At 49.2% G+C, this 27912-nt stretch overlaps 1 protein-coding gene across 1 annotated transcript in view; it reads left to right on the top strand.

The window, feature by feature from the left end:
* The window catches only part of GLYR1 (glyoxylate reductase 1 homolog), a 713235-nt gene that overhangs the window by 382268 nt on the left and 303055 nt on the right, over positions 1-27912 (top strand). Inside the window, exon 10 of the mRNA XM_069646033.1 lies at positions 19006-19105. Coding sequence (XP_069502134.1) covers positions 19006-19105 — 100 coding nt within the window. The remainder of the gene's footprint in view (positions 1-19005; positions 19106-27912) is intronic.

Here is a 27912-nt window from a genome sequence, read left to right as displayed (position 1 = left end):
CAACAGTTAGGTTTCTCATCGGTTCTCCCCTTGACTCACCGGCTGTGATGAACCGCTTGGCTTTTCTTGTATCTGGAGTCAAGGACGGTACCATGGTAGCGGGCGTCTGTCTTGCTTATCAGCGTAGGCATGCTCTGTGTACCATTGACATCTCCTGCAACATATGCTGGCTATTATTCAGTCTTACATTTCCTTCTACAGAGGCTTTGCGCTCTGGGTAGGAAAGGGCAAGGTCTCTTCTCTCCTGGTCACTCTCTAGATTCTCGCTGCCTTTCTCCTCATCTTGAACTGCTGTTTGGATAGTTGTCTCGTTGTGAGGTCTGCCTTGCTCGTCTTGAGCTCTCATGCTCAACCTTTTATCCCTGTGGGGAAGAGAAAGGGCCGTCGGGTGTTTGTGTTCGTGGTTCTGGTCAATTGCCTGACTCTTCTTGACCCTTGTATTGAGACATGGCAGGTAAACGGCTCTAGTGTTAGTCCTTTGTCTTTCGTGGTGTAAGAAAGTGTTTGTGTTGGAAAAGGGGGTTGGGGGTAGAGTGAATATCCTACGTGGTAAGCTGGGCAAAAGGTGTTATAAGAAGGTGGACACTGCATCTAACCCGTCAGTGTCCTGCTTCCACTCCCCATCCAGGTCCAGTCCCTCCTCCCTCACTGGTCCACCACCAGGAGCTGGATCCAATAGTGATGGCTATGTCCTGGCCACCTGGCTGACAAATCGCCAGGGGCTAGTCAGGGAGACACCTTCAGGATTTTCACACGTCTGTAACTTAATATTTTTACCACTGATGTCCTATTCCAGGTTGTCAGTTTGTGATGCTGTGGTTGACAAATAGTGTTGCATAGGTTTTTCCACAGCCCTCTGTTGAGCGATGTGAAACAGTTTATCCCATGAGCAAGGAAGAGTTCCTTCCAAAGTATAGACTCCCAACTAACTTTTGGTAGCAATTAAAGAGCAGTCGGTCTTCACACAAAGGTGGGGAGACAGTTACAGATAAAAAATACAAGAGAACGCTGAAAAATATACACTTTATAATAGGATTACACATATGTTGCACAAAGTTCTAGTAAGTACTTTAGGTATACTAGAATCGGGTACAAACAAACCTACCATACATCCACATACACCCACGCCAACAACTTCCCTCCTCTGTTAATGGCCTAACCAAATCCTTTTCAATCTTGAAGCTATGTATATGCAAGGCATAAAATAAGCGGTGTCATGTAGCAATTTGCTATGCAATTATGTAGACTTGCTTATTAAAAACTTGTGTAGCAAAGCTAGCTATTTACCCTGTTACACAAAAGCACAGCACCCTGCAGTCCTGTCGTGACCCAGTATCTCTCACCCTCTTTCTCTGTTCACTGCAAGTTCAAAGCGGCTAATGGAGAGAGAATGCAGCAGTAACCCTCTCCTCCAATCTTAAGTGCCAAAGGCCTTTGTGGGAGTGCTGGGCAAGATTTTCTTTTCTTTTTCAAATGATTAACTTGATGTAATTGGGATGATATTTTTTATTAAGCTAAAAATATCCTGTCTGACAAAGACCAGTATATGTTAAATATTTTTTATTTAAACAGTCATATTCCATTCCTTAAAATGTAAGTTGTTATATAATGCATAATCACGGTATTGCTAATGTAAAATACTGTTTTGTCTCCAAGCTTTACAGTCAAAGTTAGGTTAGTGCATCTAAATCTGTTTCAACTATATTTAATTTAATCAGGGAAGATGCGTCCCTTTGACAAGTGAGCACTTTTGAAAATGCACATGATCACACAGACAAATGCTTTGGAAAACCTGGTTATGCGACATGCCAGTTGCACACATCTGTGCAACTGGTTCTCAACCCATGAGCTGATGTCATACTCGTTGGCGTTCTATCTTATCACCCCATTTCTTTATACAAGCTCCCAGAAAGTGAGATGGCTGAAAACTGCAATATTCCACCAAATGTTCCCAGTTCTCTGCTACGCCATCTTCTCTGCTTAGCCTCTTACTTTCTTTCTTCTTGCATAATGAATCCACAAAGCTAACTAGATGTTTCTGCAAAGTAGTGATAAATGGTTCCATCCAGACTGTAAATCTACAGATCTGCAATACCATACACTGTAGTTAGCTTCTAGGGCTCGCTTTCCTCTATGATCATGATTGCATCATATACTCCTCCATGCTGCATGGGCATCCCTCGCTAGGGACGGGAGATGGAACATTTTTCACCAGAAAAAACCTTGCCCTTTAAATTTAGAGGCACGCAGGGGCGTGACCCTGGGAGTATGCGCTCCCCTGACTCTGCCCACCGGCGCCACCCCCAGTCCCCTTTTCCTCGTCAACTGGAATGGGACGATTTCACCAGCACTCCTGTGTTTGGCTTCGGCCTTGTAATACCACCCGCTCTTCCCCGGATACTTATGTCTTTTTGTCTTCTTTTTTTTCCTTCTTTTTTTTCCTTCTTTTTTTTTTCTTCAATCAGGTACTCTCTCCTCTGGCGCCACGCTCCTCCCCGGCGCATGTCGACGTCAGCGGGCTTCAGCAGGTGTCGACCCCACTATCGTTGCCTTTGCTGCCTTTGCCCAGACCACGGCTGGGAGGGTTGTTCCGCGTACGACACGCTCACACCGCATGCTCTGAAGAACAGGTTAGCTCGTTGGAGGGAGCTCTTTGAGAAGTCTCCTCCAGAGGACTTAGTCAGATACAAGTCAAGGCCAATGGTAGGTGCGCTTTTTTTCCCCATCGCTCTCCGCAAGGGCGACTCCTTTGCAAGGAAACGCCAGAGTGGGAGGAACCTTTCTGGTACTTGCGCCAGCACAGGTACCAAGGCTATTTCAGCTACCGCCGACAGGTCATTAGATCCTCCTGGGGACAGTGCTGAGGGACCGCAAGGTTCTTTGACTGGGTCTACACCTGAGGGGCTACCTCAGAGTACCGGCCAAATGTCTGAGGGCTGCGCCTGTGCGCAGCATTACCAGTGATGCGGCTGAGGGCAACACGCCTACCAGGCCCCGTCGTGAGGTGCAGGGTAGGTCTCATGCTCCACCGCCAAGAGTCCTGGATGAGGCTGGGCCCAGCGACGCAACCACCACGACTTTGGCACATGGCATGCAGCTCGACAAGATGGCCGCTGCACCAGACAAAATGGCCGCTTGTCCGATACCCCCCCTTGGTGCAGAGCAGGAGGGAGAACCGAGTTTCAAGGTGGGACTGGACTCAACCAGCTACCTGGCCTACAGCTTATCTCAGCATCGTAGGGCAGATTTAACCCGCAACCGGCTAGATGGAGTATGCACCGGCCCCTGCAGCCACCCGCTAGCCCGTCAATACCACCTGCCACCCCACCGACCTGTGAGGACAGGTTTTTTTAAAAGTTCCTCACTCGTGAGATCTCCTCAGATGGGGGCCATCCTTCGGTATGTGATCAGGGACAGGCTCCCTCCGGCCCCTCTGCCTGTGCCTATAGTCTCCTCCTATGGGTCCAGTGCCGCAGATTTAACCTGCAACCGGTTACATGGAGTATGCACCGGCCCCTGCAGCCGCCCGCTACCCCGTCAATACCACCTGCCACCCCACCGACCTGTGAGGACAGGTTTTTTGAAAAGTTCCTCACACTCGTGAGATCTCCTCAGATGGGGGCCATCCTTCGGTATGTGATCATGGACAGGCTCCCTCTGGCGCCTGCGCCTATAGTCATTCCTCCTATCGCTCCAGTGCCGCAGGCCCCCATGCAGCCCCTGCTGCCCTTGCCGGCTCCTTCAATTCCGGCTCCCCTGCCTCCCACAGTTCAGGTGGTTCCACACCAGCCTCCGCAGCAACCACCGGCTCCGGTTCCTACACTGCAGCCCTCGGTGCCCAGCACTCCTCCATCTGCTCTGCACCAACCGGTCACCTTGGTGGACACTGACTGAGAAGGACAGCGACACGCCGTCTTCAGTCAAGGCTTTCCATGAACGGCTTGCAGATTTGGCAAAGTATTTGGGGCTTCCTCAACCCGGGGTCGAACAACTGGAAGCGGGGGTCCTGGCCGAGGTCTTCACTCTCTGCCCAGCGGCTAGAACGGGGATTCCGATGCAGAAGTACGTTGTCGCCTTGGCCAAAAAAAGATGGCTTAAACCCCATTTGGCCAGCCAGTCAATCGGTGCCTCAGCGCAAAGTATAGGCAATTGGTGGGGGATCCACTCTAGCTATCGGCGCACCCTCAAGCGCGCTCGTCTGTGATCGTTGCAGCGTCACTCTACTCCAAGCCTCAGTCGTCCTTGGCTACATCGTCCTCAGCACTTCTAGGATAGGAGTAGAAGATATTGGAGGCATATGGAAAGAAGGTTTAATCCAATGCCTCACTGCACCTTCGTCAATCAAACGCAGACACCATGCTGGCAGCCGTTAATCAGAGACTTTGGTGGGAAATAGCGAACTTCCTTCCCGAATTTCTGGTGCAGAGCAGGCATGTTTCAGGACGGGACTGGCAGATGCTAAATTGGTGGCGCGGGACATCATGGAGTCCACCGTGGCACACATTGACACCTCAGGCCTTGCCATCTGCATCGCCACAGACATGAGAAGGACTGCATGGCTACAGCCTACCAAGTTCAAACCAGACGTCCAGGAAAGCATATTGGACCTTCCATTCAAGGGTAGCAACCTCTTCCATTCCACCACAGATGAGGAGCTAGATAAAAAGAAAAAGTCACAAACTGCGAAGTCTTTATCCTCAAGAAGGCCATGCCCAAGGCATGCACCCAGCCACATCAATGCTCCGACAAGGAGCAGCTGTTTGGCAGGTTCGGGGGATTCCAATAAAGGAGGTCGAGGCAGCCGGGCTGTTCTCCGAGCCAGCACTGGTGCAAACAGAAGGTGGGGGTGGGCGGGCAAGGGCTTCTATCAGTCCCCCTTCTCCGCACCAGCCTCAGAGGGAAAGAAGACATGACGCGCTTCTTCGGGTCCACAGGTCTCTGGTGGGGGCAAGCTTGCCCTTCATGCCCAGTCTTGGCGTAGGAGGTTCGTGGACCCCTGGATCCTATCCTTAGTGTCCACGGGGTACCGTCTACCGATTCCTCCCCTCCACAGATTGGGACAACAACTCTGTTGGTGGAAATTAATTTGCTCGTCGAGAGGCAGATGGTGGAAGTACCACCAGCCTCCCAGCGAGGCTTGGGCCTCTACTCCAGGATTTTCGGCATACAAAAGAACCACCAGGCTGGTCTGAGAGTTGTTTTGGACCTCTCCACCCTCAACCTCTCCCTCCCTCTTAAAGAATTCAAGATAGTTACACCAGCTTTCATTGCTGAGACACTGTGCAGGGGAGAGACTGTAAGTTCTCACTGGATCTGATGGACGCGTATCTACACGTCCTGATTTGGCATCCTCATCGCTCCTTTCTTCGGTTCAGGATCATGGGCTTCCATTTCCAGTACAAGGTTCTACCTTTCGGCCTCAACTCAGCCCTCAGGGTATTTACCAGACTTATGAATGCAGTGGCGGCCCTCCTGCGGGCCCAAGGCCACCATGTTTACCAATACCTGGACGACTGGCTCGTCAGGGCGAGATCTCCGGAGGCGGTTCACCACACTTCCTACGCCCTTATGATAACACTCCACGAGCTGTGATTTTCTTTCAACCTCAAGAATTCTCAGCTGCATCCTACACAGAGCCTGACCTTTCTGGGCCTCACATGGGACACAACCCCAGAGAGGTTTTCCCCTCGGAGGACATGATTATGGCCATCAAGAAGGCCGCAGGTCACTTCCTCAACCGAGAGGTGACAGCCTGGTGGTACCAGCATCTGTTGGGTATCATGGCAGCGGTCCTACTGGCCGTACCCCCACACGAGACTCCAGATGAGATTACAGCTGCACTTCACAGCCTCATGGAATCGGGAGCTGTGCTCCCAAGCGGAGCTGGTTTGCATTCCTCTCTCCACCCGGACTTCACCTGTTGGTCCAGGGACTGCAACCTGTGGACGGGCAAGCCCTTGCAACGTCTCAAGTCGCCTTCACCACAGATTCCTCACTGGAAGGTTCGGGCACTACGTTGGACAACCGGTGTCCATGGAGTCTGGTCCCTTCAGGAGCAGGAGGCTTATATCAACTGGCTGGAGCTGAAGGCTATTGGGCTCGCTCTCAAAGCTTTCCTTCCGCTTATTTGTGGCAAGGTGGTCCTCATTCAGACGAACAATTCCACTGGCATGTATTACATTAACAAGCAGGCTGGCACCAGGTCCCCTCTGCTGTGCAGTCTAGCGGTCAGCATGTGAGAATAGGCCCTGGAGAACATCTACCTAAGTGCAATCCACCTCCTGGGGGAGTCCAACCTGGAGGCGGACAGGCTCAGCAGACTGGGAGTGAACAATTACAAATGTCCATTGAACGATCAGGTCCCGCTTGGGATCTTGAATACATGGGGGCACCCCCAGGTGGATCTCTTTGCCACAAGATCCAACAAGAAGTACCCACAGTTGGTGTCAGTGCCCCGGCTCTCTGGGCGACGTGTTCCAGATTCAGTGGAAAAGCATGAGGGCATATGCATTTCCTCCCACTGCCCTGGTCCACAGGGTGATCTGCAGGATAAGAGCATTGTCTCACCTCTGCATCATTCTGATAGCTCTGTGGTGGCCTGCGCCACCCTGGTTCACCAAGCTCCTTTGACAGGCTGCCCATCCATCTGCCACTGGGCCCAGCTCACCACCTCTCGCAGCATGGGGGGCAGGGACATCCACCCCGCTCCACAGAAGTTAGCAGGTCACAATGAAGCATCTGAGCCTGTCGCAGGCTAACCTGGATATCATTCAGGGGACTAGGAGCAAGGCTACTAGCAGCCAGTACAAGAGTAAATGGACTAGGTTCTGTCATTGGGTGGACTCTGCGGAAATCGACCCCTTACTTTCACGTTGGTCAATGTGCTTTCTTTCTCTGCACACCTCGCACACTCAGGGGTGCAAATAGACATGTGCCGAGCATACCTGGCAGCTATAGGTGCCTACAGGAACTCTGAGGAGGAGCACTTCTCCTCCAACCAGGTTGTTAAACGACACCTGGTGGGCCTCCCCAGGCTCTACCCACCCATCAAGAAACCACATCCGGTGGGAGACTTCATTGTAGTGTTGGTCGCCCTGGCACACAAACCATTCAAACCAATGGTGTTTGCGGACATCAGACTGGTCACCATTAAAACAGCCCTGTTGGTGGAGCTTACGTCTGCACCTAAGGTCAGCGAGATCCATGCTCTGGTGGTAAGAACCCTACGCTACCTTTCACAGAGATAAGGTGATCCTGAGAACGCACCCCGTGTTTTGTGCCTAAAGTAGTCTCCTCTTTCCATCTAAATGAGGAGATGGTGTTACCTACCTTCTTTGCCGATCCTAAGGACAATGCGCAAGGAGTTTTGCACTGTCTGCATTTCATACGCGCTCTGAAATTCTATCTGGACAGGACCGAGAGCTTCTGCAAGTTGGATGCTCCATTTGTCACCTTTTGGTGGGTGAAGGCCCGATTATCAGGCATCCAAGGCCTCTATAGCAAGTTGAATGGTTGCAGCAATGAAGGAGGGCCTATGAGAGGCAGCGCAAGCCACTTCCAGCAAGCATGCGTGCCCACGCTGTCCGAGCCAAGGCCACGGCGGTTGCATTCCAGAGACCGGTTCCGTGGCAGGTCATCAGCAGGGCAGCCACCTGGGCCACCCCTTTGGCTTTCTACAAGCACTACTGTTTGGACGCCGCCTAGAAGTTGGACGCGGCTTTTGGACAGGCCGGTCTAAGGAACTTGTTTTCTTAGGGAGGGTCATCTTTCCACCCTGGAGCTACATTCAGTTGTAATCGCCCATGCAGTATGGAGGAAAGGGGACGGGATGTAGGAGTAATTAATAGTTACCGTAGTGACCAACATACTCTTAGTCCATAGTTCCCTTTCTTCCATACGTCCCACCAACCTCCCCCCTAATAATACTGGTGTAATTAGGCAATGTTAATATTGTCAAAGCGTGAATGGGGACTGAGGAGTAGCACCTGTGGGCGGAGTCAGGGGTGCGCATGCTCCCAGGGCCCTGCCCTCGCGCCTCTAAATTTAAAGGGAAGGTTTTTTCTGGTGAAAAAGGTTGTCTGCCTTCCCTAGTTAGGGACTCCCGTGCAGTATGGAGGAAAGGGGACAATGGACTAGGAGTACGTTGGTCACTATGGTGAGTAACTAATAATTATTCACACAGAGTGCTGGCCAAACTGTTTTTAGTCTTTCTAATCATATCTATTTGTGTCCTTTCATGCATGTAACCTTTTACATTTTACAGACATTCATCCAGGCCTTGCAAAGTCTACTAGCCTACTCAAGTAGATTTTATGAAGGGCGAGTACCATTTGCTGGGGATGCTTGCAACATTTATTTAACATTTACTTTGGTTGCAGTAATTATCAAAGGTTTCACTGTGAATGAATGGCCTCTGGGTGGCAGCAGTGTGCCAAGCACAAAGTGGTGTTGTGGGGACACTCAACATTTTACAGAAAGCGCATTTACATTTTTTGTCTGTTGCCATGGGTTGGGTGCATTTCTCTTAGGTCGAGTAGGTAAACTTAGTTACTCGACCAGCGGATGTAGCAGAATTTTAAAGAATTTGCCATGCTGGACTCATCTCACTAATGTCTGTCTTCAGCGGTAGACACAAATGCTATATTGACTCTCGTTTTATGTTTTGGTACAACTAATGTCTGACATTAACAATATTAGTACAACATTGCTAGTCAAGTGAGTTGGTTTTCTAATCAAGGACATTTTAATTGGCAAACTCTGCTAATTTTTTAAAACAAATTTATGGCTTTTTATGACATGGGTGCAGAGAGAAATTGATCCCTGGACACAAGAATAACTGATTAGAGTCCTGTTCGGGATCTGCAATGCTAATGTGTCTACAGTTATGCCACACAGCCTTTAATGCCCAGTGAAACAGATGTAACCTCGAAGGAATTGAGGGTTTAAACAATGTTTAAAAAGTGCAGAGTCGAGCAAATGCTTGAATATACATTAGTCCCACATACTGGTCTTGAACATGTCCCAGCACACTGTTAATGTAAAAATGCTGTAACCTTGAAGGTCAGTGCAAGTAACACTATTTGATAGCTAAGAAGATTCTTTTAGCTAACTTTTCCTTCATATTCTACGGACCCCCAAACGTGTTGGTTTTGTTTTTTTTTACCTATCCTGACTTTCTACAGGGAAGGGAAGCCTTCAACTTCACTTTACTGGCCTTTTGCTAATTTTGTCATGGGGAAACTGATCAGTGCTTCAGACTGGAAACGGTTTCCTTTTTTGACTTTCACTTTTTACCTGTTTGGTTAACTTTTTAACAGTGCACACATCTTACCATGCAGTTCAGTGAGGATACTTTTGTATCACCCTAGACTTTTACACTGGGGATACTGGCTTACTTTTATATGTGCTTAAAGACTAGCTGGTGGCAGCAATTATATTTATTCCGTTTTTGCAGTATTTTTTGTGTGCACATTCATATTTACAGTATCTGGCTATTAAACGTGGCTAGTTCCCTAAAATAGCCATGCCACAATATGTCTTTGCTTGTCCTTTGACCATATTGTTTCTTGACCCTTTTCCTGCCTTCTCAGATCAGGAAATCCCTTGTATGATCATGCATTTACACGGGAAAGCTGCTTTTTTCGCAGACTTGTGCATGTCATTTGTTTGGGGACCCAGGAAGTGGATGGCACGGTCTGGTCCAACTCCACATCTGTGGTGTCTGAGAATCTGGGGGTGTTCATGAGTGAAACCCACATTGGTCCTTGATTGGACCACTGCTGGCTGTTTTAATCGTGCAGATTCTTACCATTGGTGGGCTTGGACTTGCTTCCAGCCAGAATTTGGGATAAGAAGAGGACTCCTGCAGCCATTTTTTTCAGATCCTGTGCAGAAGAGCAGATGGCTCAGAGGCCTGGCGACCCATCCTGCATTTGGCCCAGTGAATCCCTGTTAGACTACCTGATCTGAGAAGGCCTTTTGCGCTATGACCTTTGGACTGGTGGGACCAACCAGTACTGACGGCTGGGTTTTGAGATCCAGCCTTCTGGAGCCTTCAGAATTGTCCCTCGACCCACCAGCTCCGTTTTGGTCTACCTCGCCAGAAGCGTCACCATTCCAGGATTAGGCACAGGCTCCAGTTCAGCGATGGTTGTCACATGGCAGGAGACGTCTCAGAGCGGGAAAGAGCCACCGTAGACCCAGCAGGATGCCCACAAAATTCCAGCTGAAACAGTCTAGCAAAGCGGAGGTTGGAGCAGCAGCGATTATTCAGCAGTCACTGGTGTTCGCTGGAGGTGGCTGCAGACCACCTTCTGATACTTAATCTTCTGATATTTATTCTTCGGATTCTGATGATTCTTCGGATTCTGATGATTCTTCGGATTTAGAGTCAAGTATGCGTCCACTTAAAAAAAGAAAGGGGGTCAATCCAGTCCAACAGTCTGGTGATTTGGCATGCAGGTCAGAAATAGATCACAGCAACACTCAATTTACTGACCTATTGTTCCAGGTTTGTACCACATTTTGTTTACCCTATTTTCCTTACCGACCATTCTCCAGTGCCCTTCACTTTCACCGCATTCTCAATGCTCCCAATTTCTTACAATTAACTTTGACCTCCTTTCCCTTTTTGCTCCATTCTTTAACTAGTAATTTAATCCCCTTCCCTTGCCCACATTGCTCAGTCACCAATTCCTTGCCACTCACACCCTTTAATTCCCCATCACACCAGGTTTATGCCTTGCAGCCTGTCGTAATCGGTCCTAGGCAAACAATAGGGCCTTCTACTTCATGTGCCGGTCAGAGCGGTAGACCATCACCACCTCTTACCAACCAATGAAGTAAAAGGTGAGGATGCAGGAAAGCCACCCGGAACACGCCAGCTGTAAATAAAGAGATTACAAAAAATTACTCACAGCAGGTATGTAGTACAACAGAGCAGACTAGTTGTGTACATGTTTACCTGTACTGGTGCGTAGGGAAGAAACCAAGGAGATTGGAAACAGGATACAAGGGGAAATCCAATGCAGCAGGCAACCTCCCGGATGGAACGAGGGCGCAAACTAATAAGGCAAGGAAAGTCAAGGTCCAGGAATCCATGTTGCTTTGAGCTGTCCTAACGGACCAGTACATCATCAAATGCAAGATCCTCTGAGAAATACAGTCGAAGGATTATCAAAATTGTTCCAATTCTTAACACTATGCTGCTGACTCTGAGCGAACTGACTTCTACCAGGACCCCCTATCCCAGGACAGCCTCTGAATCGTCTATCCATGGTACCATATGTGGTGTTCGATTCGCTGCTGAAAGATCAGGCATTGTGCTCGCAAGTGACCTTCTTGTCTGCAATAGACACATTGGTTCATGTGTACAGGACCCATCTGTGCATTACTCTGTGGTGCAAACTGTCCTCTGAACTGTGTATTCCCACCTCCTAGTTCCTCTTACTATTTGCTACAACAATAATTTTGTTTTTAAGTCTCCCTTCTTCTTTTCTAGCCTCTTTTTTCAGTATTGACTCTTTTTTCATAATACTGATCCCTGTGCAATACTTCAGACTGTGATTTAGCTTGCCAGGTGCTTTCGGAAGTCATAATTTGTGATTGGATATCCGGCACCAACCCACGCACTAATTTGTCTACAGCCTTTTTCCTGACTCAGTACTTAAGTCCTGACTGCTACAATCTGAAAACGAACCGATTAAAAAATTCGGTAGCACCCTCAGATTTCCCCTGGATGCAAGCTGTAAGCTTGTCCCAAACTATTATTCTCTCTGGAACCAAAGTTTTTAATTTAGTTACTATTCTGTCTGGCAGTGTCAATATCACCTGTGGCGGTTTCTCACCAGCCTTCCTTTCTCCATCTATCCGTACCAAGTTAACCCATTTGTCACCCAGCCCTGCTTGATCATTTACAGTTCTAATCTGTTTCCATAAATCGGCAGGTAGGATCACAGGTAACATCAAATCTACATCACCCAGCGTGAAAACTGACGAATGCAAGACAGATTCAGTTTCTTTATAAAATCATGTTGGATTTTTCCTGATATCTGGAAGCGTCTGTCTAATGGTATTCACTTCCTGTCTAGAAAATGGGACATGAACAAACTGTGAAACATAATGAGCTTCAATAGTAGCAGCTGCTGACCCTGCTGCGGCATCAGCAGGAATTTCTACTTTAGAAACAAATGTCAGAGGGACCCCCCTTATTGGCATTTGAGAAGTCGGCAATTCTGAACGTTCATTAAGCAACGAGGCTAAATCAAGTGACAAAGTAGCCAAAGCAGTATTGGGTAAAAATGCTTTTATAAATGAGCATCAAATCTGCGGGACAACAAAACGTTTTCTTCATAAACTCATCCTGCAGGTACTCTACCATTACCTGAACACTTTCCTTTGCATTGCCGGAGCATACTGACTAAACATGTCATATACTTCAATGGGAGAAATTGAAACATCCGAAATCCATCTAAGTGCGTCTCTTGTGCAAATACGCGTTTCTTCACTCATTGGTTTACATGACGGAAGAAATTGTTTCTGCACAAATGAGACTTCCACTCTAGTACCATCTATTTAATCATTCTGTAATCAATCTAACTCCCTCTTAAACTCAAAAACCCTCTCAACATGCTCATGTACTTTCTCTGCAGTGTCCCTTGAGTGGGCTAGGACATTCAAATCCTCAACCCCTGTGGGGCATTCATGTCCATCAAATCACTCCAAATATCAGCCAAATGCATTCCCATCCGTTCTATCAAAATATTCTGTTCGGGAATACTTTCTTGGCCAGAAATCGCAGTTAAGACATCTGATTTTTCACCCTCTTCTATATATTTCTTAGCCCATGCATACAATTCTCTTTTCCTAGCTTAAGATACTGTACTACGAGTAACTATTCTTAAATCCACACTCTCCCCTGCAATCGCTACAAGTGGAGCAGGACCACTTGCAAATGAAAGTTCAGACAAATCTTGTTCAGTAGGCAATGGAGGAACTACCGCTCGTGGTAAAGACGAAATTAAGGGAACAGCAACTGTTGGTAAGGGCGATGGTGCAGAAGGGGTAACAGGAAGAGAAGCAACAACTGGAGGATGAGCAACAGGAGGAAGAGGAACAACGGGAGGAGGTGCCACAACAAGAGGTAAAACAGGGAGAGTCACATAAGGAGGTGGTGCAGGGGCAACAGTCCTACGCTCATTCAAAAGCTTATCGATTAGTTTGTCTGAGGTATGAAAATCCCGAGACGGATATATTTTCTGTATTGCAAGTTGAAAAGGCCTGTCCATACTTCTAATAGATTCCGACTGTTTTTGTTGATCATACAATAATGCTTTTTCAGAGTTGGACATATGTCGACGTGCAAGTTTCTCTTTACTCTTAAATTGCTGCATTGCATTTTCTTCAACAAAATAGACTCTAAATACTCTATACGGGCTAAACTACCATGAACTGGCCACTGAAAGCATGTCTAGTTTGTCTGTGCCAAATATCGTTAAATACAAAACTATCTAGGCCGTACTTACAGTACATAGTACATGCCGGTGAACCAACAGGTGGCGCCGGTTGACCTTGTCTCAAAAATTGTTTGTCTCTGCGGAATAAACCCCTGAAACAGGCAGACAATTTCCCAGGCATCTCAGATCACTGATGTTACCTGGCGTTGTTTGTATTTGCAATTGCAAAACTGCAACCAATATCAGGATTCTTGGTAATCTGGGCAAGACTCACCTGATTTCAAAATACTAAGGAGGTCCGATCGGATTACAACGGATCGACGTGGCTGGCGATTTCGGGAAAAATACCTGCCTTGATATGGGGGACCCTTGTCAAGATGTCCTCTCAAACCGCTTGCTCACCGTTCAGGGATCAGATCGTGCAGTACTGCCGAGGTGTCGTGTCTCATACAAAAAGGGGCCCCTTTCTCCCGCTCAGATCTGGTCCGTAGCCGCGTCCTTGATTAGTGAGGTGACATCAATCTCGAGAGTCCCTATTCGGTGCCATCTGATAGATCAGCAAGGAATATCGAGGCTTAGTACCACCAAAAGATTTCATCCGCCAGTCACAAAGTCAAAGTTATGAATAAAACTTTATTCTGTACAGATACAAATATCAAAGCAGATAGATATCTGACTCCCAAGTGCCTCGTGGTGTGTACCAGCAGACAGTGATGGGTGAGAGTCCTGGTCTTCAGAAAGAAAGACGTATTTATACACATTCCTGGTCATTGCCCAGCCAGCCGGTCAAGTGGCACAGCGAGTAGAGTGCTCGATTTAACATCTATGCAGAGCCTGCTGACGCAGGTTCGAATCCCGGCAGGGCCAAACTCAGCCTTTCATCCTTCCGAGGTCGATAAATGAGCACCACACACCGTGGGTAATAATAAGCAGCGCTCAAATACCTGAGGGTTCGTAGCGCTATATAAATGCCTAATTATTATTAATAATAATAATAATAATATTATTATTCTCCAAACTGATAAGTTACAAATTTGGGTTTGTGCCCAGTTCACATTACAAATATAACAATATTAGTTTACATTTTTACATGGTGTCATACCCTTGGAGATTCAATGGCAGTGTTGGTTCTCCAGCTCAAGTTAAGCCGAGTTCCAAGAAACAAATTCAATAGTTTATTGCAAAGGCACATGGACTTAGTTTGTCTGCCATTCAATTCTGATGTTTGTATATGGCTGAAGCTATTGATGCAGACAACACTTGAATTGAGGTTCATTGTGGCTCCAAGGTTCCTTAAAGATACAATACTGGCAAACTTTGTTGTATTCAGCTGTGTAGATCTTTCCTTGTTTCTTGAGCTTTAGGATAAATCCTGTTCCAAGAGATGCATAAAGGATTTCTTCCAATTAGCTTTGTGTGTCGTTTGAAAGAGGATGAGTCTGTAGGCACAGATAACACTTTGAATGGGCGTTCATTTTGACTACAAGGTCTCTTTGCACAGGACAAACGTCTCTGCTTTTTGCAGTCCTAGTGTTGACATAAGCTCAAAGGTAATTCTGCGCAGTGGCAGCTGAAAACATGGTTAATCATGTCTGAACAGGCAGCAGGAGTTGGGATGAAAATGGCGGATGTTTTCAAGATTGCGACAGTCAATTCTATCTAAATCAAGTTAATCATAGGTTTTAATATAAATGCGAATGTCTTAGGCCAATGTTCATAATAGGGTGGTATTTATGCAAATATGGTTTAACCACTGAATTGGTGCAAACTGATATTAGTCGCCCCTGGGTGGCCCAAACAGTTTCTGTACTTTGACCTCCTTGCCCTCTCATCAGGAACACTGATAAATCTGTGCCCACCCCATGCGCTCCTATCCAGGAATCTGGGAGAGGTACTGCACCGCGAGCTGGCCCCCCTCAATCTGAAGGCCTGGCTCCTGTGTTCCTAGAATTTGTGTCCCTGTCCCTTCCGCAAGATTGCCAGGCTGTCCTGGCCAGGGCTAGATCTCTGTCCTCCTTGAAATGCTACAAAAGCAAGTGGAAATGTTTTCAAGTGTGGTGCAAAAACCAACGACTCAGACCATCCGACCGGAGGATCTGTTGCCATATCTGTTGTCACTGGCTGTTTGGTTTAATGCATTCTTCCATAAGGTGCATCTAGCGGCACTCTCCAGGTACATCAGCACTGCAAGGGTTGCCATCCCTGTGGTCGCACTGGCTAGTGAATGAGCTTTTGCGTGGGCTGCACTTGTCCTTTCCACCTGCCCGTCGCCCAGCTCCAGCATGGGAGCACAATATGCTACTCGTAAGACTCATGAAGTTGAGGCCATGCACCAAGCGTCTATTACATTCGGCCAGGCGAGTTGGGGAAATTCAGAGGTTTTCTGTTAAACTGCCCTATTTGAGGTTTCACAAAGCCAAGGCTGTTCAATGTACGTTTGTGCCGAAGGTGTCATCTGCTTTCCACCTAAATCAGCAGGTGGTTCTCCCTGTAGTCTTTAGCACACCATTGTTTCCAGCGGAGCAAACACTGCACATGCTTGGATATATTGTGTGTACTCCAGTACTACGTGGTGCATACTAAGTCCATCCGTACAACGGATCAACTGTTTGAGAGAGCCTTCCCAGGCCCAGAAGGGCCAAATGAAACAAAGTCCTCCATTGCTAGATGGATTGCTGCATGCATCTCATTCTGCCAGCAACAAGCCGGCAGACCGCTTCCCGGCAGGCCCCAAGCTCAATTTACCAATGCAGTAGCAGCAACCACTGGTTTCCTCTCTGCAATTCCGGTGCCTGGCATCTGCCGTGCAGCCACCTGGAGATCGGTGCATACGTTCACCAGGTTCTACTTTGTCTACAGACATTCTGCAGAAGTCTAGAGTCAGCCAGTCTGTTCTGCTGAACCTTTTTGCGTAAGGTCGGTAAGTCTCCAGTGGAAAGTTATGCTGGGAGATTGTCTCCGCCCATGGGTATTGTTGTAATACTGCTTTGTAGTCTATTCACAGCATGTGAATCTATGAAAGATCCAATGCTGAAGAAGGAATCAGTTACTCACCTGTAACTCTGGTTCTCCAGCATCTTTCTTAGATTTACTTGCAACCCTCCCCCCTATCCCGCTTGACTCGTCTTTTGGCTCTTGTTGCCACTCACGTGCACTGCCAAATCTGAAGATGTCCAACAGGGGAGGAGTTAAGGGAGGTGTTCCTATTGGCTGTAGGAAGTATGACCCGAAATGACTACTCGTCTCCTTCTCCTCCTCTACCACTCTCTCCTACATGTGGTGTTCCCCGGCTCTATCCTCTTGCCCTTGCTCTTCAATGTCTACCTTTCACCTCTTGCTCACCTGATCTCTGCCTTCTCTCCTCATTTCCAGTGTTATGCAGATTACACACAGCTCTTCTTCACGCTCCCTTCCTCCTCTGACATCCCGGACTGCCTGTCTGCTATCCAGTACTGGTGCACCTGCAATAATCTGTCTTAATGCCAGTAAGACTGAGATTCTTCCTTTCGGCACTACTAGACCGTTTCCATCCTGCATTCTGAACACCCTCTATGGGCTCCCCTCCCTCTTCTTCTAATGCAGCCAGAAACCTTGGGGCCATCTTCTACCCCCTCCCTCTCCTACACTCCTCACATCTTTGACCTTATCAAGAAGGCCCACTTGCAACTTTACCTCCTTTAGAGGTACTCTTCCTTTACTCACCTACCCCCAGAAGCTCAATGTCACCAGAGCTCTGGTCCTCTCCAGGCTGGATTACTGCAACAGCCTCTTTCTCAATATACCTTTTCTTCGGACCGCCCTCTTCAACTAATCCAGAATAGGGCTGTAAGAATAATCCTTGGCCTCAAGCCCAGGGACTGGATCTCTCTAGCCCTACAATCTCTCCACTGTCTCCCGGTTGCTGCAAGGTTCAAATTCACAACACTTTGCCCCGTCCATAAGACTGTCTGTGGACTGAGATCACACTGCCTACACCTCCCTCACTAAATATTCTCCCTCCAGATCCCTTTGATCTTCTGGCTCCAATTCCCTGCTGGTTAAACACTTTTCCAAGCAGAGAACTGGGAGCAGATTTCTCTCTTCGGCTGGCTCCCTCCTCTGGCGCAGTCTCCCTCCCCGTCTTGAACCGGATCCCCTCAAGTTCTGCAATTAACTCAAGACCTTTCTCTTGCTTTTCTCCCTCTCTATCTCCCTCCTTCCTTCCTTTAACCATCCCCTCAGCTGCTGAGATTGGCGGCCCAGTCCCTTAAGAACCCAATTGAGTCCTGACTATTTACCCAATCACCACCAGCTACGGTCCCCTGCACTACCCCCTGGGCCTTCACCCATTAGTTGTGTGGTTTGTCTCAGACCTCCCTCATGACTGGGGATGCCTACACCCACACACTAACCTTTTGCCTCCCTACAGGCACCCTGGCACCCCCCTCAACCCCCTCTTTGAGGGCCCTTGACACTCACCCTCCCCACCCCCTTTCCTTTCTCTGCACTTGCACGTTCTGAATGTCACAAGGCCTTGTAGGACCGCTGTCTTTTTTCCGTATTTATCCCCATTTTATTTGATCCCATGTTCCCTTCCCTTTTGACTAATGGCGCTTTGAAACACTGTCTTGTTGTATAAACGCCTTACAAATAACCAATAAATAAATGATAGAGCACAACATTTCTTGAGAGTTTTCAGTTTGTTTAAACTGCTCTTTTATTGAGGTCTCCCAGTTTGGCGACTGGGAATATTCGCTGCATGTGAATCTTTGAATGGTACCAATGCTGGAGAACCGGAGTTACAGGTAACTCATTACTTCTCACCTGCTACCGTCTATGGCCAGTTAATACCACTACTGCAGTGCATTGCAAGTGCCTTTCTCATGCCTTTGTTTGACCTGCCCCATGCTCACTTGTATAGCAGTGCCTTCTTGATGCCAATTTGGGAACTAAGCAACAGAAATATTTCAGAATTAGCACACATTTACTGGCATTTCTTGCATAACTACCCAGTTAATCCAAACCAACTGGTCATCCAGCCAACACATGGTAAAAGACAGAATGTTTTATTTTTATTAATATGTGAATACTTGTAGCGTTGATGTGAAATTACCCTGAGTATAGCAGTGAAATTACCCTGAGTATAGCAGTGAAATTACCCTGAGTATAGCAGTGAAATGACCCTGAGTATAGCAGTGAAATGACCCTGAGTATAGCGGTGAAATGACCCTGAGTATAGCGGTGAAATGACCCTGAGTATAGCGGTGAAATGACCCTGAGTATAGCGGTGAAATGACCCTGAGTATAGCGGTGAAATGACCCTGAGTATAGCGGTGAAATGACCCTGAGTATAGCAGTGAAATGACCCTAGGTATAGCAATGAATTGGGGGAAGCAGGGTCCTTCTGTTTCTACCAAGCGTCTAATGCTGATGTCCATTCTGGACTGCCCGCAGCTGGTTTCAAGAAGCTGCCATGCATGTCAATCAAGCCCTGACAGATGCTTGCCGTCTTCAGGGCTTAAGTAAGGCAGATTCCAACACTGACCTTCGTTCCTTTTTCTCCCACTCCCAGGATAGGATTTCTCGGGCTTGGTTTGATAGGAAGCGGCATTGTATCTAACCTGCTGAAGATGGGCCATACTGTGACAGTGTGGAACCGAACTGCAGAGAAGGTGAGTGCTTCAAAGTTCAACTTGTCTGAAGCATGGAAGTGGATTCAAAGGTGCACAAATTGAATTATGTAGGTTCTTTGTTCAATGTGGAAGCTCCCTTCTTTTGAGACATATTGGGCATCTGGAATCGACTGATCCAAGTTAAACCCTCTTCCAAAGTACTTTCATATATTGTAATATAATGGTCATTTATAACTCTCCCATTGAAGTGGTCTGCCAGTACTGAGGCTTATCCAAGTGGCTATTGCCCAGGCCTGGATTTCCAGACATTGGTCTGTGAGGAGAAGCTGAGCGAGTCGCAGAAAGTGGGAGCAGGAAGTGCACCATGGTAGGTAGTCAAGGAAAGGCAGTGAGCTTGGGTTAAGGGTGTCTGTAACCTTAAATGCATATGAACTAGATTACTTTAGTTCAAGCAAGAAGTGCAGAAAATTACCAGAGTTTGAAGCTGAGATGCAATATTGTTGTATTGTAGCTGGCAGATATGGTTCTACCAGTTAGGTGTGCTTAGAGGGGATGCAGATGATTGCATGGCGGTCTTGAATTTTGCTCAAGCAGTACTATTTAGTTTTGTGTACCACTGGATTGGATGTGCTTAAGCTTCCTCAATCCACCCACCATCCTGGGATTGTAAACTCATAGGCAGTCTATGCAGTCTGAAATGACGGTTTAAGAAAGAGGACTCTAGTGGTCAGAGTTTGGGGAAGAGGGAAATGGATTGTCCAACTGGAGTGCTGCACCAGTGTGGCCATAGTCCCTTGTTTTATTATTTGTGAACATTTGTGAGATTGAAGTAAGTGCAGGATTCATTTTTGTGGTTGTAAATTGTATTTTTAGGTGCCTGTTCAGTTCTCTACGATTTGACTTCATGTCTTTATGGATCTGTCCTCCTACTGCAGTACTTGCATTAGGGTTGGTAGCATAGAGAACATGAACGTCATCCTCGGTAATAAATGATGAGTAGAAAGACCCCCATTTCCTATTGAGGTAGCCCTATACCTTTTGCTTGGCTTTTTTGGGATTTGGACCTAATCCTAAACCTGAGTGTCCCTGTTTCGAGGGGATTGTGTCCTCCGACGTATTCCACATCTATGACAGTAATCACCACAGCTGTGCTGCTTCAGAAAATGTTTTGGCGTCTGCGTCGATATGCCCCTCCGACGGCCGACGTCACTGGATGTTATACGTAGGACGCACAACGCCCGTAGCCTCAGTTACGTTTTTTTCCGCGAACGTGTTTGCTTCAGAATCTCGGCGCACCTTGGTTCTTCTTCTGTTGAATCGGTTCTTCATTCTTGGTTTCTTGTGAGAATCATGTCTTCGTCGTCTTCTACACCGAGGTCGGGCTTCAAGAAGTGCCGCGACTGCGGTTCCAAGATGTCACTTACGGACCCTCATGACGTCTGTTTGTGGTGCCTCGGCGAGGACCACGCTACCGATGACTGCGATGAATGCCAGTCTTTGACATCGAAGGCCTTGCGGGAGCGGAAGAAGCAGCTATCTGTAGGCAGGGTTTCCAAACCCCTTAAGTCGAAATCCGCTGGGCTTTCGACAGACGATTCGAGGGGCGACTCTCCGTGTCAGCGTAAATCCAGGGGGGTCTCGGTCCCGGAGTGGTTCCCGCCATTCCTCTGCCTCTTCTAGGTAATCACAGAAGTGCCGTCACCGGTCGCCGTCCTCGTCCGAGGACTCCGCCAGATGGCAGGTAGCTTGTCCCAACAAGCATTCATCTCCGGGTGAATGGGACGCATTTTGTAAGGAGATGATGGCGATTTTCGAATCGCAGGGCTCAGTTCCGTCCGCGCCTTCGGGAGAAGCCGGCAAGTAACGCGCTAGGGCCACCGCTCACATGCCTGTGGACTCGGGCGATCGGCGCGATCATCGGGAGCCGTCGAGGTCCCGATCGGACAAGTTAGATCGCTCTAGCCATGCCCGCTACAGGTCCTGGTCCTCGATGCCCTCGATCATTGAGCCTGTGAGGCCTTCTAAGAAGGCATCGACGGCGCCATGTCTGTCGAGGGACTCTCTCTCTCTCTCTCTCTCTCTCTCTCTCTCTCTCTCTCTCTCTCTCTCTCTCTCTCTCTCTCTCTCTCTCTCTCTCTCTCTCTCTCTCTCTCTCTCTCTCTCTCTCTCTGCTCCGGTTCTGAGGAAGTCATCGGCGCCGAGGCCGTTGGATAGGCTCGGGGCTCCGGCCTCGAAGCCGTTGTCTAAGTCATCAGCGCCTGCTCGAAATCGTCGCCAATTCCCTCGACGCCTTTTGTGAAGGCTTTACCGGAGGTACCCCGGTGGACGGTGGAAACTCAGAGGAAGACCCTGAGTAAATCAGTGAGGCATGTGTTTGAGCCTTTTTCTGTGCCCTCATCCAGGGATTTATTCCAGCCTTTGGATTATATCTCAGAGGTGGATGAAGGGTCAGATGTTGAGGGGTTTGTTCCTCATGAGGTTCCTGACGAACTGTTGCCCGGTCATAGCCCGATGGAAGACCTGCGTCAATCCTTGCATGACGCCAGTGGTCTGGACACCTCCCCGGAGGTTGAGTTTGGCAGGCCTGAGCCTGGTACACACGCTGAGTCTTCGTACAGGTGTCTCATGTCGAGGGTGACGGAGTACTTGGGGTGGTCTGCTCCACCTGTGGATTTTCTGCAGGATAACCTGACAGATATTTTGGATCAAGGTCCACCCACTGACCCGGTGCTGCCATTTCATATGGCCATTCAAAGAAGGGTGGCGGCGGCTTGGACTGCTCCAGAGAGTCTCCCGGCAGTGAATAAGTCGCTACCGAAAAAATACTGTCCAGCCAGTGGCAACCCCGGCTACTTGTCTGTGTACCCCACTTCGGAGAGTTTGGTGGTGCAGTCGGCTATGGCCCCAGCAAAGCAGGCTGCGTACCCTACCATCCCTCCGGATAGGGACAACAAGCGCTTTGAAGGTTGGGCGAAGAAAGTGTTTTCATCTTGGGGTATGGCTTTAAAGGCAGCCAACTCCGTTTGTACCTTGGCAAGATTCACTCGCACTCTGTGGAATTGTGTATCTTTGGCGGCTGAACATATTCCCAAAGGGGAGGAACGGGATGGTTTTCTTGCCCTCATTCAGGATGGCAAGGATGCCATGTGTGAATCCGTTTAGTCAGGTCTGGACGTGGCAGACTGTGGCAGCCAGTCCATGGCGGCGAGCACCGTGATGCGCAGGTTTGCGTGGTTGCGGAAGTCAGGGTTTGCTCCTGATGTACAGTCCCGGCTTCTCAACATGCCCTTTGATGGTGACCATCTTTTTGGCAGCAAGGCTGACGAGAGCCTTGAGAGGTTGCAGACCTCCAAAGCTGCAGCGAAGAAGATGAGTGCTGCAGTACGTCAACCTCTGCTTTTTCGTCCTAGGGGACAGCAATGGAGGGGGAGGTTCCTTTCGATACTACTCTTCCTTTGGTAGATCGAGGGGAGCTGCCAACGTAGGAGTACCAGAGGTGGAAAAGAAGGTACTTGAGGTGCCAACGTCTCTCGGGCATTTGCCTCTTTGCCCTCAGGCACTGCCGCAGCAGCTTCAGCTCAGTCATGAGGCCATGTCCCATGGTTTGCCGGTTGGGAGAAGGCTGGCGCAGCATCTTTTAGAATGGTGTGCCATTAATTCAGATGTGTGGGTTCTGGAGATCATAGCCCACGGCTACGGTCTTCCTTTCCGGCAGAGGCCTCACGACAATCCACCAGGGAAGCTCTCTTTGAAGAGCCCGGATCTGCTTCTTGCGCAGGAAATCAAATCCCTGCTGGAGAAAGGTGCCATAGAACTGGTGCCTGTAGCGGAGAGGAAAAAGGGATGGTATTCCCCATATTTTTTGATCCTGAAAAGACGTGGAATTTTTCGGCAGAGGGCGTCCTGCGTCGAGGGCGTTGGGTCGATGTCCCTCGAAGGCATCTGTCGAGGGTGATGTTATAAGTAGGACGCACAGCACCTGTAGCCTCAGTCCTGGTTTTTCACCAAACGTGTTTGCTTCGAGAACTCGGCGTGCCTCATGTTACCCACTTCGATAATGTCTTTTTCGACCCGTCTTACCCCGCGGTCGGGCTTTAAAAAGTGCAGGGAGTATAAGTCCAAGATGTCCATCACGGACCCGCACCATATCTGCTTGTGGTGTCTGGGTGAGAGCCACGACACCGACAACTTCTCGAAGTGCCAGCCGTTGACTGCCAAGGCCTTGCATGAGCGCAAGGGGATGTTGCAGGTAGGTCGGTTATCCAAACCCCGTAAATCCAAGAAATCTAGTCTTTCCACTGACGACTCAAAGGGTGACTCTCCCCGTCGAAAGGGGTCCAGGGGATCTCGGTCCTGGAGTGGTTCTCGCCACTCGTCCTCGTTGAGGCACACCCGTAAGCAGCGTCACCGGTCGTCTTCCACGTCGGATGATGGCTCCGCAAGGAAAGTGGCTTGCCCCACCAAATCCTCAACTCCAGAAGAGTGGGAGGCATTCAAGGAGCAAATGTTATAGATTTTTCAATCTCAGGGCACTGCCCCGTCCGCGCCTTCGGTTGAAGCCGCCGGGTAACGGTCTTGGTCTGACGTTCGCGCACCTCCGGGCCCTGGCAGCCGGCGCGATAAACATCGGGAACCGTCAAGGTCCTGTTCGGACAAGGCTACGTTAGATTGCCAGAGACATGCCAGATCCAGGTCGAGGTCCTCGCCCTCTCCGAGACCGTCGAAGGTGCCGAGAAAGGTGTCGACACAATCAGTGATGTGCCCATCGAGTTTCGAATGTCTGGGCCTTGCCCTCTACCAGGCCCTCGGAGCCCTCAGCGACCTCCGCGCCATTGTCGACGCCGGAGCTGACGGCGCCCTCCACGCCATTGGGCCCTACAGGTCTGAATTTACGGGTGGAGGCCCCTCGCGCCGTTTATCCTTAGAGAAAGGCTCTGGCTAAGACTGTGAGGCCCCCTGTGGACTCCAGGTCTACTCCTGTACCTAGGAGGGAATTCTTTCACTCTACAAGATATTTGAGGATGAGGAGAGGTCTGATGTGGAGTTGGAGCCTTTTGATTTTCCTGATGCTACTGAAGCTCCGGACATGGTTTTGTCTGAGGACAGTCAATTGGAGGATCTGCGTCAGTCTTTACATGATGCCAGTGGCCTGGACACACCTCCCGAGATGCAGTTTGGCACGCAAGGGCCTGCTGCTCATGCTGAGTCCTCCTATAGGAGGTTGATGTTGAGGGTTACATAGTACCTGGGGTGGTCCGGCCCTCTAGTTGAATTCAATCAGGATGACCTGACTGACATTTTAGATCAGGGTCCGTCCACTGACCCTGTGTTACCTTTTCACGTTGGCTTTACAGAAAAGGGTGGCTGCTGCTTGGAACACCCCGGAGTCTCTTCCGACGGTCAGCAAGTCATTGACTAAGAAATACCGCCCATCCTGTAGCGACCCTGGCTACCTATCCACTCACCCCACTCCTGAGAGTTTGGTGGTTCAGGCGGCCACGGCCACCTCGAGGCAGGCAGTTTACCCTACCATCCCTCCAGATAGGGACGACAAGCACTTCGATGGATGGGTACGCAAGGTATTTTTGGCTGGGAGTATGGCCCTTAAATCGACCAACTCCACCTGTGCAGTGGTCAAATATTAGCACACTCTGTGGAATTGTCTCTCTGGCGGCTGAGCATATTCCCGACGGGGAAGAAAATGATGGGTTCCTTGCTATTGTGCAGGATAGCAAGGATGCCATGTGTGATCCCTTCACTCTGGGTTGGACCTGGCAGACAGTGTCAGCCGGTCCATGGCTGTGAGCACTGTGATACGCAGGTTTGTGTGGTTGTGGAAGTTGGCATTTGCACCGAATGTGCAGGCCTGTCTTCTCAACATGCCCTTTGACGGTTCTCATTTGTTTGGCAGCAAGGCTGACGAGAGCCTTGAGAGGTTGCAGACCTCCAAAGCAGCTGCTAAATCTTTGGCGCAGCTGTGCATCAACCTCTGCCTTTTCGTCCTAGGGGACAGCAGTGGAGGGGTTCCTTTCGTTACTACTCCTCTAGAGCAAGAGGAGCGGCCAGTCAAAGGGGCCACCGTAAGGGTCTTCAAGGTGGACGGGACGAGGTGCCAAAGCCGCTCAAGCAGCTGCCTCTTTGCCTTCAGGCGCTGCCACAGCTGCTCCAAAACAGCTATGAGGCCAGGTCTCATTGTTCGCCGGTTGGGGGCAGACTGTCTCAGCATCTCGAAGAGTGGCAAGCCATTACTTCAGATGCGTGGGTTTTGGAAACAATAGCCCACTGCTACTGCCTACCCTTCCTAAATCGGCTTCATGGCCATCCACCAAGGAAACTCATTGAAGATTCCGGATCCGCTCCTTGTGCAGGAACTCTTGACCCTGCTGGAGAAAGGCGCTATAGAACTAGTGCCTGTGGCGGAGACGAACAAGGGCTGGTATTCCCCATATTGTTTGATTCCCAAGAAAGACGGAGGACTGAAACCCATCTTGGCCTTGTCGCTTGAACAAGTTCCTCAGGAAGGACACTTTCAAGATGGTCACTCTTTCAAGTTCTTCAGTCCCTTCGACTTCAGGATTGGTTGGTGTCATTGGACCTACAGGATGCTTATTTTCATGTGCCGATCCATCCAAAGCACAAAAAATAACTGAGGTTCGCCGTTGGCAGCTCGCACTTTCGGTTTCGGGTCCTGCCATTTGGGTTGACCTCCGCCCTGACGGTTTTCACCAAGCTCACGATGGTGGTGGCAGCGTACCTCAGGAGAGAGGGGGATTCACGTCTACTCCTACCTGGACGACTGGCTGATCCGAGCGCTTTCTCCCAAACAGGCCTTGCAGCATTTCAGCCTCACCCATCACTCCCTTCACAAGCTGGGCTTCTCCCTCAATTTCAAGAAGTCGCATATGACAACTTCCCAACAGCTCCAGTACATCAGGGCTGTGTTGGACACATCCTTGGGGAAGTGCTTGCCTCCCAGGGTGAGGGTTCATCACATTGTCCGGATGGTCGACACATTTCAACATGGCCAAAGTCTCCCAGCTTTTGAATTCTTAAGGTTGCTCGGCCTCTTGGCATCCTGCCTTTTTCTGGTGCCGGAGGCCAGACTGTGAATGAGATCCCTTCAGTGGGCCCTCAGGACGCAGTGGTCCCAGTTCTCGGGCAAGATATCGGATCTTCTTCAGATTCCGCTCACAATCTCACAGGATCTTCTGTGGTGGGCCAGCAAAGGGAATCTGATGAAGGGAGAGCTGTTTTGGCAACCGTTGCCGGAGGTGACAGTAGTGACAGATGCTTCCCTCACCGGATGGGTTGGGGGGGGGGGGGGCTCACGCCAACGAGATGACTGCCAGCGGTCATTTGTCTCTGTCGGAGTCCAGACTTCACATAAATCATTTGGAGCTGAGACCCATCAGGCTAGCCCTGAAGGCCTTTCTGCCATTTGTGCACAGGAAGAGTGTCCTGATCATGACAGACAACACAGTGGCCATGCGTTACCTCAGCAAAAAGGGGGGCGTAGGGTCACTCCCGCTGTGCAGGGAGGCGATGCAGCTCTGGTTCTGAGCAATACAGCAGGGAATCTCACTCTCGACAGTCATATGGTATCAGAGGAGAATGCGGCGGCAGACTCTCTGAGCAGGCAGAGCGTGGTCTCTCACGAGTGGGAGTTGGCTCAGGAAGTCCTTCAGGAGATATTCGCCCTTTGGGGAACCCCTCAAGTGGATCTGTTTGCGAGCGGTGCCAACTGGAAGTGCGAGACATATTGCGTGGTACCCGGACCTTCTAGAAATCTCCATCTGACTTCCATGCTGTCTTCCCCACATTGAGTATCTTCTCTCATGCAAGGGGGTTAGATTCTCCAACCAGAGGTCAAGAAACTCAACCTTCACGCTTGGTTTCTGAAAGGTTGAGATATAAGTATTGGGACCTCCCGGATGACGTGATGGAGGTGTTGCTTTCGGCCAGGCGTCCGGAAATCAAATCCCTGTACTGTTGACGTAAGTTTTGCGGCTGTTGCAGAGGACACAATGTTGATCCTTTTCAGTGTTCCATTCCGATGGTTCTTTCTTTCTTGCTTTCCTTGGCCCACAAGGTTCTTCAAGTGGGTACCATTAAAGGTTACCTGGCAGCGCTGTCTATTTTCAAGTGCTCGTCTGAAGGATGTTCTTATTTTAGTATTCCTTTGATTACCCAGTTTCTAAAAGGGCTCACAAATGTGTTCCCGCCGTCCCCTTTTCAGATGCCGGTTTGGGATCTGAATCTAGTCTTGACATTCTTGATGGGTGCTCTGTTTGAACCTTTGCACTCGTGTCCTTTGAAACTGTTGACCTTCAAGACAGTTTTCTTGATTGCAGTTACATCTGCTCGCAGAGTGAGCGAGTTGCAGGCACTTTCGTGTAAGCCACCCTTTACTGTGTTCCACAGGGTTAGGGTTGTACTGACGGTACATCCGTCCTTTCTACCCAAGGTAGTGTCTGAGTTTCATTTGAGCCAGAAGGCTTTCTATCCTCATCCTGGTAAGGAAGAGGAGAGACTCCATAGGTTGGACCCTAGGAGAGCTTTGAGCTTTTATATTTCTAGGATGTCCAGTGTCAGAGTGGACAACCAACTTTTTGTGGGATACACTGGACACCGATTGGGCCAGGCTGTTACCAAACCGACCTTATCCAGGTGGATTATCCTCACCATTGCTGAATGTTACAGATTGGCTGGCAAGGACCCTCCGGAGGGTTTGTGAGCTCACTCCACCAGGGGCGTGGCTACATCCACAGCCCTACAATGGGGAGTTCCTGTTAAAAGTATTTGTGATGCTGTAACGTGGTCTTCCATCCACACCTTTGTGACAAGCA

This window comes from Ambystoma mexicanum, chromosome 2p (genome assembly GCF_040938575.1).
Source record: "Ambystoma mexicanum isolate Mex_15411 chromosome 2p, UKY_AmexF1_1, whole genome shotgun sequence".
Lineage (NCBI taxonomy): Eukaryota > Metazoa > Chordata > Amphibia > Caudata > Ambystomatidae > Ambystoma > Ambystoma mexicanum.
Note: the sequence above shows the minus strand (reverse complement) of the source record. Positions and strands in the feature narration are given on the sequence as shown.